This window comes from Aulostomus chinensis, chromosome 3 (genome assembly GCF_037954235.1).
Source record: "Aulostomus chinensis isolate RoL2024-O1b breed Wild chromosome 3, RoL_Achi_v1.0, whole genome shotgun sequence".
Classification (NCBI taxonomy): domain Eukaryota; kingdom Metazoa; phylum Chordata; class Actinopteri; order Syngnathiformes; family Aulostomidae; genus Aulostomus; species Aulostomus chinensis.
Genome location: NC_141322.1, coordinates 9,581,692 through 9,597,813, shown reverse-complemented (window position 1 = coordinate 9,597,813; position 16,122 = coordinate 9,581,692). Strand labels below are relative to the sequence as shown.

General features: G+C 38.5%; 2 protein-coding genes across 2 annotated transcripts; both read left to right on the top strand.

Annotated features, from left to right (window-relative positions):
• Positions 1-3,683: 3,683 nt before the first annotated feature.
• On the top strand, positions 3,684-6,360 carry LOC147267589 (red-sensitive opsin). The gene is made up of 6 exons (XM_086198518.1): positions 3,684-3,866; positions 4,039-4,335; positions 4,414-4,582; positions 4,655-4,820; positions 4,892-5,131; positions 5,218-6,360. The coding sequence occupies exons 1-6, from the start codon at positions 3,686-3,688 to the stop codon at positions 5,314-5,316; spliced, it is 1,152 nt and encodes a 383-aa protein (XP_086054644.1). The 5' UTR covers positions 3,684-3,685; the 3' UTR covers positions 5,317-6,360.
• Positions 6,361-8,735: 2,375 nt separating this feature from the next.
• On the top strand, positions 8,736-16,005 carry gnl3l (G protein nucleolar 3 like). The gene is made up of 15 exons (XM_086198516.1): positions 8,736-8,817; positions 8,910-8,953; positions 9,858-9,962; positions 10,054-10,170; positions 10,271-10,354; positions 10,639-10,774; positions 10,879-10,982; positions 11,076-11,220; positions 11,499-11,586; positions 12,846-13,023; positions 13,104-13,246; positions 13,328-13,464; positions 15,278-15,432; positions 15,538-15,712; positions 15,917-16,005. Exons 1-15 carry the CDS (start codon positions 8,805-8,807, stop codon positions 15,982-15,984), a joined length of 1,692 nt encoding a protein of 563 aa, XP_086054642.1. The 5' UTR covers positions 8,736-8,804; the 3' UTR covers positions 15,985-16,005.
• Positions 16,006-16,122: the final 117 nt, after the last annotated feature.

Genomic DNA, 16,122 nt, shown 5'->3' with positions numbered 1-16,122 from the left:
GGTAACCGGATTAGAATAAAGCATGACAACAGCTTTGTTTAACCTCTGCTCCTTCCTGACATAAACAGTTGTTCCGGAGAGATTAAGGTTTTACGGAGTGATCTTCCCAGAGGTAATTACTTTGTGTTAATCTGTTTTGCGAAGCAACCTGAGTTGTCCGTATAATCAGCTTGGTCAACTGGGGCATGAGTGGTCTTCAGCTGCATTTCACTGGGTCATTCAGGTTCTTCTGAGGTTTACTGCTAAGAAGAAGAAGAAGAAGTAGAAGATGAAGCCTTTATTGTCATGGCAGAATACATATACTGTGCAAAGAAATGAAAGGGACAGCTACTACCCTATAACCCTTAAAAGATGACTTGACATCATGCCAAATCAAACCACAGTTTGCTATCTCAGATAAACTTTATACAATGTTATTGCAACCATATTAGATTGCCTCTTGAGGCCTTTGACCAGGATATTTTAAAAGAATGAAAAGTGACGTGATTCAAAACAAAAATCTCTGTAATGTTTTCCAAGCAGGTAAAATGAATGACAATTTCCATAACACATTCTTGAAGAGCTGGGAAAACCAAAGATGTGCTCAGTGTACATAAAACACATACCTGTTCACACTGTAGGAAATTTAACATCCCTACTTAAAGAGTGAAGCAATTAAAACTCTATACTCACAGTTAAACCCTTTGTGCCTGAGTTAACTGTTCCTGTTTCGCATTATAAATGTCAAATATATGTAAAATATGATAAATATAAGAATACTTTTACAACAAAATGCTCATCTTTTTTCTACCTGTGAAAAATTAAATGGTTGAGGACTCACTCTGGGTTAATCAAATTTGCATCCAATAAAATTGCTTTCTCTGATATTTATGTCCTTTCCCCAAACTTTTCTCTTTGACTTTGTGAAAAAAAGTTGTAAAACTGAGGCTAAATTGTCAAGAATGGCACTTGCAACTCACAAACAAACAACAACATGACTTGTTTCATGACTGTAATTATTGTGTTTGGAAATGGACCCATGAATAATTTTATCTTACTGACAATGTCTGATTCAAGCCACTGACAGGGGATGATTACTACCAATGTACAGGATGCACTGCAAAGACCAGGTCCACAAATACTCACTAACAGCCCCACAGCCAATGGACATTATGCACACTTGAAAACTTCAGCTGAATAGTGCTGCTTGTTTCACTAGGAACTAAACTGCCAATAGAACCTCCTCAAATCTCCAAAGCTCTCTCGATATCTCCATCCATAGCATGGTTGCTTTACTGAAACTATGAGTAAGGAAGGCAAGAAAAGTAAGGGAACCCATTTAGAAATTTGTCTTCTAAGTAAGAGTAAACTGTTGAAGAAAAGACACTGCAAGACATCACACTCCACATTCTGGGCCACATCTTTACAGGAAGACAGGCATGTCCAGCATTTGGTGAACTCATTCTGTAACCTGCTGAAATCAGTCCAGGAGTTGTTGCTGTTTATTGGCAGATGATACCGAGATGCATTCACGACTGTGAGTGCTCAAAAGCAACTAGCAAAATGTCCATTTAATCATGTCATGGCTTGAAATTCTATCAACTCTACAGTATATGTCAGTTTTCTATCAAAGTCACAGAGTTTGAATGTTACAGAGTGTGATTATATTGGAATCTGATTTGATATTTCTCCAAAAATGTTTTTGTGTTAAAATGAGTTTATTTACACTTCAACAGTGCAGTGCATGATCTTCAACATCACAATATCACGTTGAGCAAAAAGAATGAACAGAGGAAAGAGGGAAGGTCAGCTATCAGTCCTGTCAAATTTATGTAGATCCTTTTAAATGTCACCTCAGTGCAAACTTTTTAAACTGGATTCCTGTGCACTCTTTCTGACTTTGTCTCATCTAAGACTTGTCATCTTGCAAGTGGAACAGTACTTATGTGAGAACAGGAAAATTTGAGAGAGGAGAGAAACCTTAATTACTTCCACACATAAGCATTCATGGCCATGGCTACTTAAAATGGGTGTGTTTATTCTGTGGAAGCAGTATTCATCAGCTAACACAGAGGTCGTCAAGCATGATGATGTATATTTAGGCTTTTAGTAGGGGAGAATGAAACAGCTAAAAGCAATAAGAATTTGACTTAAAGAAGACAGGCAAGTTTCTTAAATGTCAGCCTTGTAATTGATGAAAATTATGAAATAAAATATTATTTCAATATTATATACAGAGTTTAGATGGATGCTTGTGGACAGTAAGCAACATAACCTGGCAATGATGACAATGTCAATATATCAGGTTGAGTAAATTAACAAGGCATGTGCTTGGGATGGAAAGTAAAAAAATATTCTTACTCAAGTACAGCATTTGTATGAAAAAAAAATTGTAAAAGTATCAGTACTTTATTTAATTGCCTTTCAGGGTACTTTGATCTTTTGTTCCATGGCATTTCAAAGGCAAAATTGTGCTTTAAATTCCCTAGTTACATTGAGGTAAATTATTTTCCATGTAAAAAATATCATGCAATACCTAATGATGACTTGCTTTCAAATTTTAAGTCTCCCACTTTAAGAGGACACCGTTAGAGTAGTACAACTGGAACACACACATCACTTTTAGAGGTCAGTTGCTTGTCAGGCCATTCACTGGATACACAAAAAACATATAGAATGTACATTTAATTTTGATAGCAGATAAACTGAAAATTAAAAAAAATTCTCGACATTTAATTAAGTAAAATTTTAGATGGATACTTTTACCTTTACTAGAGTACTATTTTCATCTGGGTATTTCTTCTTTTAGTTAAGTAAAGGAACTGTATACTTTACTGGCATCTGCCAATGAAGGCAATAATAACTGGCTGTTCTTATCTTCTACAGACAGTATCAGGTTCTGAATATATAAAACTTCTATTGACAAGCACAACTGTATTTGGATCTAGATTTTTTTTATTGTTTTTTTTAAACTGTTATTCAGGTCAACAAGGATAATGACGTTTGTGGTAGGATAAAAAAAAAATCCTTTGTTCGGAGGTGAACTGTCTTTCCGGAGGGATTACTAGTGTCTTATTTACCTCACATGTCAGCAACTGCAGGCCATAGCTCCCTGGAGCTCTTCTTGCCCAATTAAGCCGCTTTAGTACTCAGCTGTCATTTCATGCCTCTCAAGTTCCAGGTGCGCAAGACCACAACATAACATGACATGAAACACAGTACATGACAAATTGATAAATTAAGTTGATATGCACAGTTCCTCAGTATTATTTATATCCATAATATCATGATACAAGTCATGATTTCTTCATCTAGAATTAGTCCTCTGCATAAATACATCTGCTTTAGATCTTAAATCTGGGACAGATTAAACATCTTTGTACAAGTAAATTCTTTCAACATTTTAAGGGTGTAAGTAAGTTAACAATTAGGCTTCTGAAAGTGACTTAATAGATGAAAATGTCCCCCAAATGTTGTACTTCTGTCTTAGTCAAAGATCACCATTAATCCACATTTTAGACAAGGGGGAAATCCACTTTCAAACCAGATTATTTGTGGTATTTTGCCTTGTAACCCAATTAACTTCTGGTTTTAATTACAGTTCGTTGCCTTGCGGCCATCAGTGCCAAGCAGTGCATCACTGTGATTTGATTGTGAGCTAATCCCATCAGAAGTACCGTAACATCAGTATAAAAGCTTAAGTACAATGTGTAGTGGCAGTCAACCGAGGAGGTGGCAAGCGACAAGAAAGGTCAGCTGCTGTAGACCTCCTTCTAATATCACAATGGCAGAAGAGTGGGGAAAACAGGCATTTGCTGCCAGGCGATATAATGATGAGACAACAAGGGGCTCTGTCTTCGTTTACACAAACAGCAACCATACTAGAGGTACAGTATAACCATTTTATTTGATTGATATAACTGATTATAACAGATGTAAGACTTTTTAACAAGGAGGGACAGCAGAACCTTGAGCAAGAGTCAAACTGATATCACTGTATTGTGCAGCATCTGAAATTGAAATATGTGAAACTTAGAGATTTCTTTCGTTTTCCTTTAGATCCATTTGAGGGTCCCAATTACCACATTGCTCCTCGGTGGGTTTATAACATGTCAACAATTTGGATGGTTTTCGTGGTTGTTGCATCGGTCTTCACCAATGGTCTTGTCTTGGTGGCCACAGCAAAATTCAAGAAACTCCGTCATCCTCTGAACTGGATCTTGGTTAATCTTGCTATTGCTGATCTCGGGGAGACAGTTTTTGCAAGCACCATCAGTGTCTGCAATCAGTTTTTTGGCTACTTCATTCTTGGACACCCAATGTGCATCTTTGAGGGGTACACTGTCTCAGTTTGTGGTAAGTGCTCACAGTTTATTGCCTTTAACAGAGAGAGAAATGTTTCTCGTTCTTGTGTAATGTGCTTTTTGTGTACAGGTATTACTGCTCTTTGGTCCCTGACTATCATCTCCTGGGAGAGATGGATTGTTGTGTGCAAACCTTTTGGAAACATAAAATTTGATGCTAAATGGGCAACAGGTGGAATTGTGTTCTCCTGGATCTGGTCAGCAATATGGTGTGCCCCCCCAGTCTTTGGATGGAGCAGGTAGCCTGATGTTTTACCTGACTGCTACACACATCGTCAGTGTTTAATAAAGTAATAAATATTTTGCGTTAGGTACTGGCCTCACGGACTCAAGACATCCTGTGGACCTGATGTATTCAGCGGAAGTGAGGACCCTGGGGTCCAGTCCTACATGATAGTTCTTATGATTACCTGTTGCTTCATCCCACTGGCCATCATCATCTTGTGCTACCTTGCAGTATGGTGGGCTATTCGCACTGTAAGTCAACTTATTTACAGGAAATCATACCAAGTTACTGGGTAGAACTCTGACACATTCATCTCAAACAGGTTGCCATGCAGCAGAAGGAATCTGAGTCAACCCAGAAAGCTGAGAGGGAAGTATCCAGGATGGTCGTTGTTATGATCCTGGCTTACATTGTATGCTGGGGCCCCTACACCTTTTTTGCTTGCTTTGCTGCAGCCAACCCTGGATATGCCTTCCATCCTCTAGCTGCTGCCATGCCTGCATACTTTGCCAAGAGCGCCACCATCTACAACCCAATTATCTATGTGTTCATGAACCGACAGGTTGGCACAACAGTCTTATTGTCCGTCTAAATTAAATGTATGTTATTAAAAAAAATGTTAAAGCCTCTTTACTCTCTCCTTTTCAGTTCCGCACTTGTATCCTGCAGCTTCTTGGCAAACAAGTAGATGATGGCTCGGAAGTGTCTACATCAAAAACAGAGGTCTCCTCTGTGGCTCCTGCATAAAACTCCATCTTATACCTTTGAAAATATTTTGAGGAAGATTGTGATTTGTACAGTGAATATTTGTTTCTTCTGTCTTATTTTTTTTTGTAGTAAACCTAGCTCTCTGGCAAATGTAAAAATAAAAAAAAACATAAAACAAAGAATCATTACATCACTGTTTTTTTTTAAAGAAAGATATTTAAGATCAGGCTTAAAGACTTTTTTAAATGTTTTTTAAACATTCAGGTGCCAGGCTATTCAGTATGAGACCTAATAGACAGTCAAAAATCAAGCTGTTTATTGACAACAGGCAAATTAAGGATGTTTTAAGTAATTGGTGATGTAACATTGTGTCAGAGGCTGCACAGTGGTGCAGTGGTTAGCACTGTGGCCTCACAGCAAGAAGGTCCAGGGTTCGAGTCTTGGCTCGGGTACAGGATCTTTCTGTGGGGAGTTTGCATGTTCTCCCTGTGCCTGCGTGGGTTCTCTCTGGTACTCCGGCTTCCTCCCACAGTCCAAAGACATGCAATTGGGGACTAGGTTAATTGAATACTCTAAATTGACCGTAGGTATGACTGTGAGTGTGAATGGTTGTTTGTCTCTATGTGTTGGCCCTGCGATGGACTGGTGACCTGTCCAGGATGAACCCCGCCTCTCGCCCGTAGCCGTGACCCTTAATAGGAACAAGTGGAAGACATTGGATGGACATTGTGTCAGCCTCAACAGTTAAAACATGTCTAAATTTCCTATCTTTGTAGAAGTTCTGTGCTACACCTGAGAAAATTTCATAGTAGCTTTGTACAATGACAATGATGATGTACAATTGCCAAAAACTAACTTCACTACTTTTTCACAAATGCCCTTTCATGGCATTGTGTTTGTATGTTTTAGTAAGAACTTTACCAACAAAGCAGTGCACTGTTGTACAAGTTCCGCATCTTGATTATTTTATTTTTAAATTATTGATAGTTGTCACATTTTTCACAAAATGTATTGCAAAGAAAGTCTTTTTTTCCCCCCTTTTCAATTCAGAAACAATAAAAAAAGATCAGCATCCAAACAACATACATGCTGGAGATCAATTTGGAAAAAAAAAAAGTATTCATATAGCAGCAGCTCGTTGTTCCAATGTGACATGTCTACACATCTTAAAAATTTTCTTTAGAACAAAGAAAAATTTATGACCAAATGAGAGAACAGACAAAAAATGAGTTGGAACATTTACCCAAGTTTTAACTTGATAATCTCTTAAAAAAGGCACCCTCTTTTCATTCGTTTTGCATTAAAAGGTCAAACAATACAGATCTCCAGTGTGTAATTTATAATGTATACAGTATTTGATCTTTTGAGTAAATGTACTTAATGTCACATTCATATGCTAACACATTAAAGAATAGATCTTAAATTACTTAGGTAGCCAACAGTCAGTTGAATATTTTAATTGAATTGAAGCAAGTGAGGGATGCTGAGTTTCAGTCTGGACAGTCTTGACTTTATCTTTAAGAGTTTGAGACAATCTTTCACACACTCTACATAATATATATAGCCTACAAAAACAGTTTTTACTTTTGGGAGCCATAGGAAAGCTGTCCTTCACTTTACAAGAAAGTTGTACAGTATGTGTGTCCCTCAAACATCATAGCATCACAACTTGGGTAAAACAAGGTGGGTAAAACAACTAATTAAATGATGAGAATATTAAGAATAAGAATAAAAAAAGGTTTCCCATGTGGGGCGGCACAGTGGTACAGTAGTTAGCACTGTCATCTCACAGCAAGAAGGTTCCGGGTACGAGTCCCGACTCGGGTACGGGATCTTACTGTGTGGAGTTTGCATGTTCTCCCTGTGCCTGCATGGGTTCTCTCCAGGTACTCTGGCTTCGTCCCACCGTCCAAAGGCATGCAATTGGGGACTAGGCTAATTGGATACTCTAAATCGATCGTAGGTGCGACTGTGAGTGTGAATGGTTGTTCGTCTCTGTATACTGGCCCCTGCGATGGACTGGCGACCTGTCCAGGGTGTACCCCTCCTCTTGCCCATTGACGCTGGGATAGGCTCCAGCCCCCCCGCAACCCTTAATGTAGGAATAAGCAGTAGACAATGGGCGATGGATGGATACTCTTAATTGACTGTAGGTGTGGCTGTGAGAGCGAATAGTTGTCTGTTCATATGTGTTGGCCCTGGGATGGACTGGCAACCCATCCAGGGTGAACCACCCCCCCCCCCCCCCCCCGCGACCCTCAACAGGATAAGCGGTAGAAAATGGATGGATGGATGGATAGTTTTCCATGTAAAGTCCCATATGGCTCTCTCTGTGATCCATGAGGGAATTGGGTGTGAAGATAGCATTGATATACCAGATCAAACCAGTTTGGTTCTCTTCAAGACAAGAGAACCATAGCCACAATTCATGAAGTGGATGAACTCTGTACTCGAAAGATTACAGTGTGTGCAGTAAACTGGTGTAGAGGAATTTTGTGTGATGAAAGAATCCGTCAAACACAAGAAACAGGCTAGAGACTCAGAGATGGCTTACACTGGACACTTTTCTGAATATATCCAATGTAGATGTACAAGGTTCACTGTGAGATGAGGTTGAGTCAGTTCCCCCAGGACATCTGAGTTTCATCCCTTGCAAACAGTCATACTCGTAATGATGGGCACTACCAGTAATACCTAATTGGATCCTTCACTATTGTGACCTTTCACATAATCTAAACTGCATCTGGACAATGCTGGTGTCCTAAGTGTCAGCTTTATTAACAGTAGGTGTTCTAACAAAAAAAATTACGGAAGACACCACAGGTTGGCTCCAGCCTCAGGTCAATGCCTAGGGGTCAGATTAGCTCTTAACCTTACAGACTAATTACAAGGACGAGGTCCAAGAAATTCCAAAAAAAGGACACCAGATGAAATTCCTTATCAACTGGTTAGAATTAATTTAATCAATATTTGTGGAACAACAAAAGATGTCTCTCAGATCTAATTCAGCCAACACGCATAAGAGCTGTTGACCACCATAAAAACGGTAAAAAGAAAAAAAATACAATAGGTTTTGCACATGACACATGGCTCATAGACAATTATCACTTTAGGCTTTTGGCAAGGCCTTTGAGTTTTATTCTCGTATAATCAAAGTTTATGAACATAAAATAACCAAATTATTGTTACTTGGACAATAATATTGATAAAAACAAACACATAACAAGGCATGGATTATATGCATCTTTTAGAACATGTGTATTGTAAATATGTAACGGTGTTCGTTTGTTTGCTTATTTCCTCGGGTGTGCAGATGAGTTAGATTTTTTTTTTTAAATGCCAGTAAAAAACAAAACAAAACAAAACAAAACAAAAAACCTTCGGAAGGCAGGTATTCTGATGTAGTTCAAAAATGGCCAACTTTATTTTGAAATTCTCACGGATGTTATGTCCGCACAGATTGCGCATGCTCGTATTATCACGAAACACGTGAAGTCTGGAAGGCCAAATAGAAGGCTGAAGCTATCATGTCTAAAACGAGTATGTAACTCGTCGCTGTGAATTTATTGCATTTACTCAACCTTGAGAGTAAAGTTTATTTAACCTGCTCTGTCTTTTCTTGTGTTTATCAGAACAAAAACGAACCCACCGTCTCGGATTTCTTGGTAAATATAAGGTAAACGCTTTCCGTTTTTAAAGCTAACTTAACGAGTTGGAGCTGTCGGGCTGCTGTGGTGTGTGACGTAGCGGCCAAATGTGCCATTAAATTGTACAGTTATGAGGAAAATGTAGAATGGTACGGCATTAATTCTTTAAGGTTATTGATTCAATTTTTTTCCGTATAAACAAGTTACACTAACTTTCGAACACCTATAGGTGGCACGACACTTACGTAATGCCAGCATTCAAGTCTTCAGTGCCAATATGACTGTCGCTTAACCCTCCAAACAGCTATCCCACATTTTTTTTTATATATACAACGACTATGATATCATCATGCATGAAGTGCAGAGGTTCATTATCGTGTGCAATATTATTTTGTGGACATAACTGGGATTATGTGTCGGTATATTTCCGTTTTTTACATTTTAAGATATATACAATGGCAGTTACTTCATTTGTGTTGTAATTTTTTGGCGTGCTTTTTTTGTGTATTTTTGTTGCGTATTTGCGTGTATGAAAGAATAATTTATAATTGAATAGAAATATATATATAAGTAAAAACATTACTTTGCAATTTTCCTTGATATCATACCTTTCTAATCCAAGATGCAATATTTTTTTAAAAAATATTACACACTTATATATGCCCTCTATTTGTATACTTTGTTCATGTGATGTATCATTCCTTATTTGTGATGATGATTATTATTATTATTTGAAGCAACTTAGCACAAGAATTCCCTTTGAGAATAGTTTTGAACATTTACACTTGCACGCCAGCTGACCGTGGGGTTAAGTGCTATAACTGATGATATACTAAATCTCCATTCATATATCAGACAGAAATCAAATGTTTTGTTATGAGATGACAGAATCTTATTTTCAAACATGTTATTTGATATGTTTCTTGCCCACAGAATAAAGTTGGACAAAGAGGCAATGCATCAGTGAAGAATGCAGAGCAGTCAGCTGTGCAGCGTGTCAAAGACCGCCGAAATCCAGAAGAAATCAGGAAACAAAGGGTGAAATTTTGAGTCTTACCTGCTCTCAGATTTTAAGTTGAATCCTGATTGTTTTGATAACAAGCCCTTCATTCATATCTTTCCTAAAAAGCTTCATGACCTCCAAGAGAAGCAGAAAATCTCAAGAGAGCAAGAGCTGATGAAAAGGAGGAATTTGCACAGCTTTCAGAATGACATCCTGCAGCGACAGAGAGAGTTTGAGCAGAGGGTAAAAAATGTCCTCCTCCATAGAAGAAACAAACCTTCATTGCTCTTTACTGTATGCATCCCCATCATCGTGATTGTGGTTTTCTTGTTTGTGTTACCAGGAGATGGCGATGCAGAGTTTGGAAAAGCATGTGAACTTTGAAAATGAGAATTCAAGAAAAGCATATTACAAGGAATTTAAAAGGGTACTTTTTGCATGTCACACATAAGTTTTTGAGTATTCTGATTTGGGTAACTGAATTCATTCTGCTCTTTTGTAGGATTTGTCTTTGGATAGTAAACCACCTCACTGTATTTAACTGCTTTTGATACACACTTTATTACACAGTTGTATAGATGGAATGCATGAATAACCACTGTACACGCTCCCTTCAACTGTAAATCTCATCTTTGACACTTTTCTCAGCTATGATTGAAATCTCTCAAAAGGTTTTTAAATGGGCATTTTGTATATATTATTTCCCTGAAGGTGGTGGAGGCAGCAGATGTGATTTTAGAAGTTTTGGATGCACGTGACCCTCTAGGTTGCAGATGTCCTCAGGTGGAGCAGGCAGTCATTCAGAGTGGAACTAACAAGAAAATGGTGTTAGTGCTCAATAAAATCGGTGGGTTTAAATTTATACAGCACATCTTCAGGACTATGTGTTTTATATACCGTACTCTAGTCAGTTATTTAATGCCTAACATATGTGGTTTTAATGTATTTAAGATTTGGTGTCAAAAGAAATTGTGGAAAAGTGGATCAAGTATCTCCGTAATGAATTTCCTACGGTGGCATTCAAAGCATCTACTCAACAGCAGTCCAAAAACTTGGTATGTCCATTTTTTAGTCATGTTTAAGTGTAAATTCAGTTTTATCATATAGAGACATACAAGATAACTGTCAGTAATGCATTTCATTTTCAGAAACACAGTAATGTTCCAGTAACTCAAGCCACCACAGAGCTTCTTGGCACCAGCGCTTGTGTTGGTGCTGATTGTTTGATGAAGCTACTCGGTAACTACTGTCGCAACCTGGACATCAAGACAGCCATCACTGTAGGTGTTGTAGGTGAGCAACATGTCTGTAGCTGAATACAAAGCATGATGTTGCACAGAGTGCAGCTGCTTCATTTAGTTTCTACACAAGTGTTGAGGCCCAGTACTGTGTGTAGGCTAACGCAGTCAGTGCTGTTCTGTGTGTAAACACAATGAAGTAGACTTAAAACCCAAAATAATAGATGCAAAGTGTAAGTGAAGGCTTACTCATGATGCAACATTTATAAAATGTAAAGACGGAATGTACACCTGGTGTAAAAACTGAAATAAATTTTCCCACTTGATGTGCAGGTTTTCCCAATGTGGGAAAGAGCAGTTTGATCAACAGTCTAAAGCGAGCAAAAGCGTGTAATGTCGGAGCCACTCCTGGTGTCACCAAGTAAGTACAAAGCTTTTAGCCTCCTCAGGCATCTTTAGCAACTTTGCTATTTGCAGCCATGAATTCAAGCTGTCTGTGGTTAAGCAGAAACACTTTAACATTCTTGGTGACTGTTTTGGTTGGGGAAAAAAAAAGATGATTGAAACGCTGTCATTGTTCTCGATGCTGCTTTTTATGCGGGTCGAGATGCTACATTCTGGTGCTGTTTTGACAACACAATGCACACCTTTTGGTGTGGTAATTGTGTTTCTAGCTGCTTTGTGATGATGAGCATGGCGCACCCACAAAAAACAAAACAGAAAGGCAACACATTATCTCCTAGCAATGGGAAGCTGCTTTAATTAGCCTTTATTTTAGGTTTTTATTTATCCAGGTCTGAAAATAAGAAAGCGAGCAGTGCACCAGGCAGTACTTATTTGTGCTTATCAGTCAGAAATTAGAAGTAAATCACAATGATGCTTGTTCCTAACAAACCAACCCGCCAAAGTTGTTTCAGTAATAATGTCTTCGCTCCTATGCACAAATTGTGTTGATAACCATCCTGAGCAACATAATAACAAGGGGTCAGTTTTAATGCCAGGTGTGCACATACTCAATGCCTGCTGAGATCCAATCACTGAAACCAGATTCACAGGTGTTCTGGGCGACATGTGGCTACATTCTTTGGCTAGTGTGAATGCAAATGCATCCTGGGCTGCATTGAAGGGTTGCTGTCCTTTGATAAAATGTAAATGCCATTGCTGAGCAGGCCAGTGGCGGTATATTATTACAATGTCTGATCATTTTGAAAAACTCAGAGATTATTATGGCTGCAACAAGCAGCTTGCAAGGAACAAGTATCATTGCAATAACCTGACCACTTGTGATCGGATTGCCCAAGAGGGATCTTAATACCAGGAGTGCACACAGCCATATTGGTTAATAATTTGTGGAGCCCTGTCCTAACAGAAGCTGTTAGCTCCTGTTGCTTTAAGGCCACCATCCTTAAAAGCCAACTTTCTTCTAATGGGCCAACTCCAACAAGGCTGCTAAGGGTGTACTTTGTAGACAGTCGTTATAAACTTGAAAATCAAGTGTTAAGAGCAATCTCAGGCCTGAATTACTTAAACATACATGTACCTTATTATTTCAAACTTCAGTCAAGTTTACATCACATCTTGTTTTGTCACCTTTAATTTTAGATTATACTGTAGAGTTACAGTCTGTGACAAAGAATATAACAACGGCTAACTAGTCTTGATGGATGTGTTTGGTTTCAGGTGCCTTCAAGAGGTGCATCTGGACAAACACATTAAGCTTCTAGATTGTCCCGGTATTGTCATGGCAACATCAACAACTGACGCCGCGATGATTCTTCGTAATTGTGTAAAAATTGAACAGCTTGTTGATCCCCTTCCACCAGTGGAGGCCATCCTCCGACGGTGCAGCAAGACCCAGGTATGTGGTCTTTCGGCTCCAGCTATTATCAGTAGAATAGTCACCTGCTCGCTGCCATGATATTTGTTCCTTGTGTGCAGATTATAGAGCACTACGGCATTGCAGACTTTCAGACTGCTCTGGAGTTCTTGGCCTTGCTTGCTCGGCGTCAAGGCAAACTAAGGAAAGGAGGACTGCCTGACACTGACAAAGCAGCCAAGAGCCTATTAATGGACTGGACAGGGTGGGTGATGTTTCTTTGGCTTTACAAATGACATCCAATTGTGGTGATCTTACCAACAGCGTTGATTTTAATGTTATTTAGGGGAAGAATCAGCTACTTCACACACCCTCCAGAGACTCACACTTTACCCACACATGTCAGTGCTGAGATTGTCACTGAAATGGGTAAAGCTTTTGACTGGGAGGAGCTTGAAAAAGGAAATCAGGAGGTTCTTGCAGGTAAGAACAACATTTTTCATTTCTCCCCGCGCTAGTAACTAAGGACGATATCACAGTTACATAAGGTAATCAACAGACCCTAATTTATTTTTACACTCTCACCTCAGATCAGATCAGAGTTTAATGATTTTCATGACAAATAAATGCAGATTACTGATAATTCAGAAATTTTGATTTCTCAAATATACAAATTAAAACCAGCATAAATTAAACATTTAAGACTAATTTTGAATTTAAAATATTGATTATTTCAAAATTAAAGACAATTCTGCACCAGTTGTGCACAACTAAAATAGCTGCATTTCTTGTGTGTGTGTGTGTTTGGGGGGGTATATGTTTACCCAGTAAGACATTGCAATTCAGTTAATTTGCAGCACTAATGCATAATATAATGAAAAGTTTGCCATGACTAGGGCTGAGCAGTTTTATCGATTCTGCAATATATATTGATATTTTGTTTTCCCAGAGAGTATCGATTTTTCAGCTGCGAGTATCGATAAATTAAGCCCCATTCAAATCCCCCGTGTCCCGCACTTTTTAAGAAGAGCAATTAGGTCTGCCAGCCACGAGTGCCGCTGTAGAGCATTTCTAGTTACCCAGACGCCGACGCCTTTCTCATCAGGTTAGAGCTGAGAGATTCAGGAGAATGGCGTTGAGTATAAATCCAGCGCCTGCATGCTTAAAAGCAGATGGGTGTGAGCATTTTGGGTTCAAAAACAAAAAGGAAAGCGATGATTTAGACTAAAGTATGGCGGTTTGCAAGCTGTGTCACACAAACGTTAAGTACTCTGGAAAAACCACCAACCTGCAAGCGTCATCCTAAAATGTCATCACCCGGACAAGGTAATATTAACTGAGACCGAGGCCAAGAAGCAGCAGCGTGACTTGACTCGTATATCTTTGTTTTCGGAATTAAATAAATGCCATTAAAGTGGGAGTTAATTAAAATGTATTCATTATCTACATCTATGCATCAGTCATTCATTTAAGAATATATGTATCTCAGAACCAATGGAAAAACCTTTTTGTGACCTGATTATTGAAGTAGGGCTGCAAGATATGAGAAAAATATGCACATATTAAGATATGGACATCACTCATGATTAAGTTACGAATATTAAGGATAATGTTGTCATATAGCAGTGCAGTCTTACATTGAAGTCTGCAGTACAAATTGTAAAGCCCCTGAAGGCAGTCTGTTGATGATGTTGATCATTTTTATGGAAGTATCAGTTTCATAAGACTCAGATGAGACTAGGATAACAATGTTGTTGTTGACTTCAGCTCCAACACTTGAACAATTACACAGACTGGTGTGTCAGAAAGGTAACCAAAATCATGACTGAGCCCTCTCATTCCTCCCATCACAAATTTGCACTTCTGTCAACTGGAATGAAGCTCCAGAGCATTCCTGTGAAATCAGCCATACTGTGCAATAACTTTGTCCTCCAAGCTATGAGAACTCTAAACACCATCCAAATGCTGCCCCTCCATCCCTCTCCTCATCATCACGTGATGATGATGATGATGTGTTAGCACTTAACACTGCTCGATTTAATACAATGCTGCCCCTTTTTTTAATATGCTATTTACACATGATCTTGCATGACTTTTTTTGTGTCTATTTTTTTTAATGAAATACTTGCTTTTCTGTGGGTGTTATTTTGTTACCATGTATGTTAAGTGTGTATTATTAAAGTGACAAAAAAAATTGGCTTATTAACATTACCTTGTAACGTTACCTGGATTGAAATGTTAAAGACCTTGTTGAAGTAGGTGCTGTTTGAAATTTCATGTGCTTTCATTGCTTCAGAATCATCTTGTGCTAACATCCAAATGAGCTTCTGCATTGAAAGCACTGGAATGACGCAAGGTGGCCAGAGTACACCCCCCTCTGATCTGGAAATGGAAGGAGAGACAGAATTAAAAGATAACATTGACTCTATGGAGGAGGGTCAAGACCAAGAGGTGTGTAGTCCTTACAGCTTCAGTGAAGAGACACTTATTTTCTGAAGTATTATGGATTATTGAGCTATTACTATTACTACATTTCATGCTGTTCTTACACTACAGTTTGGACCAATGACAGTAGAGATCAAATCTCAGAAGTCCAAGACTGATGAACCTGAAAACCCTGCCTCATCCAGGGCTCCAGATTTGAAGGATATAGTGAATGTAGATCCCCTACAGCAGGGCCAGGCACTCCTGGCTGCCAGCAAGAAGAGGAAAAAACAACAGAAAAGAGCTGGTTTGTATTTCATATCTCAATCTCAGATTTTTGCCTGTGGTGTGTTCGGGTTCTTGATGTCTCCAACATCTCAGATAAACATTTTACAGCTCTGTGTCTCAGTTAAAAATATCTAATCACTGTCATTATGAATGATACAGGTTTCTTGTTTGCAACATTGTGAACATTATATTTGATACTTCTTCTTTGTCTTTTCTTCTGCAGATAAAATTGCCACCAAACTCTCAGACTCTTTGACATCTGCAATGGACTTCACATTATTAGACAGTTGATTAAACAATTTATTCAAGGAATATGTGTCTTATTTTGCTTTCTTGTGTGTATTTACGTTATGTTTTTTAAAAAAAAGTTACCATGCACCCACTTCTTGGATCTCTTGTGATTTTGGCTTTCAGGGTGGACTAAGATGA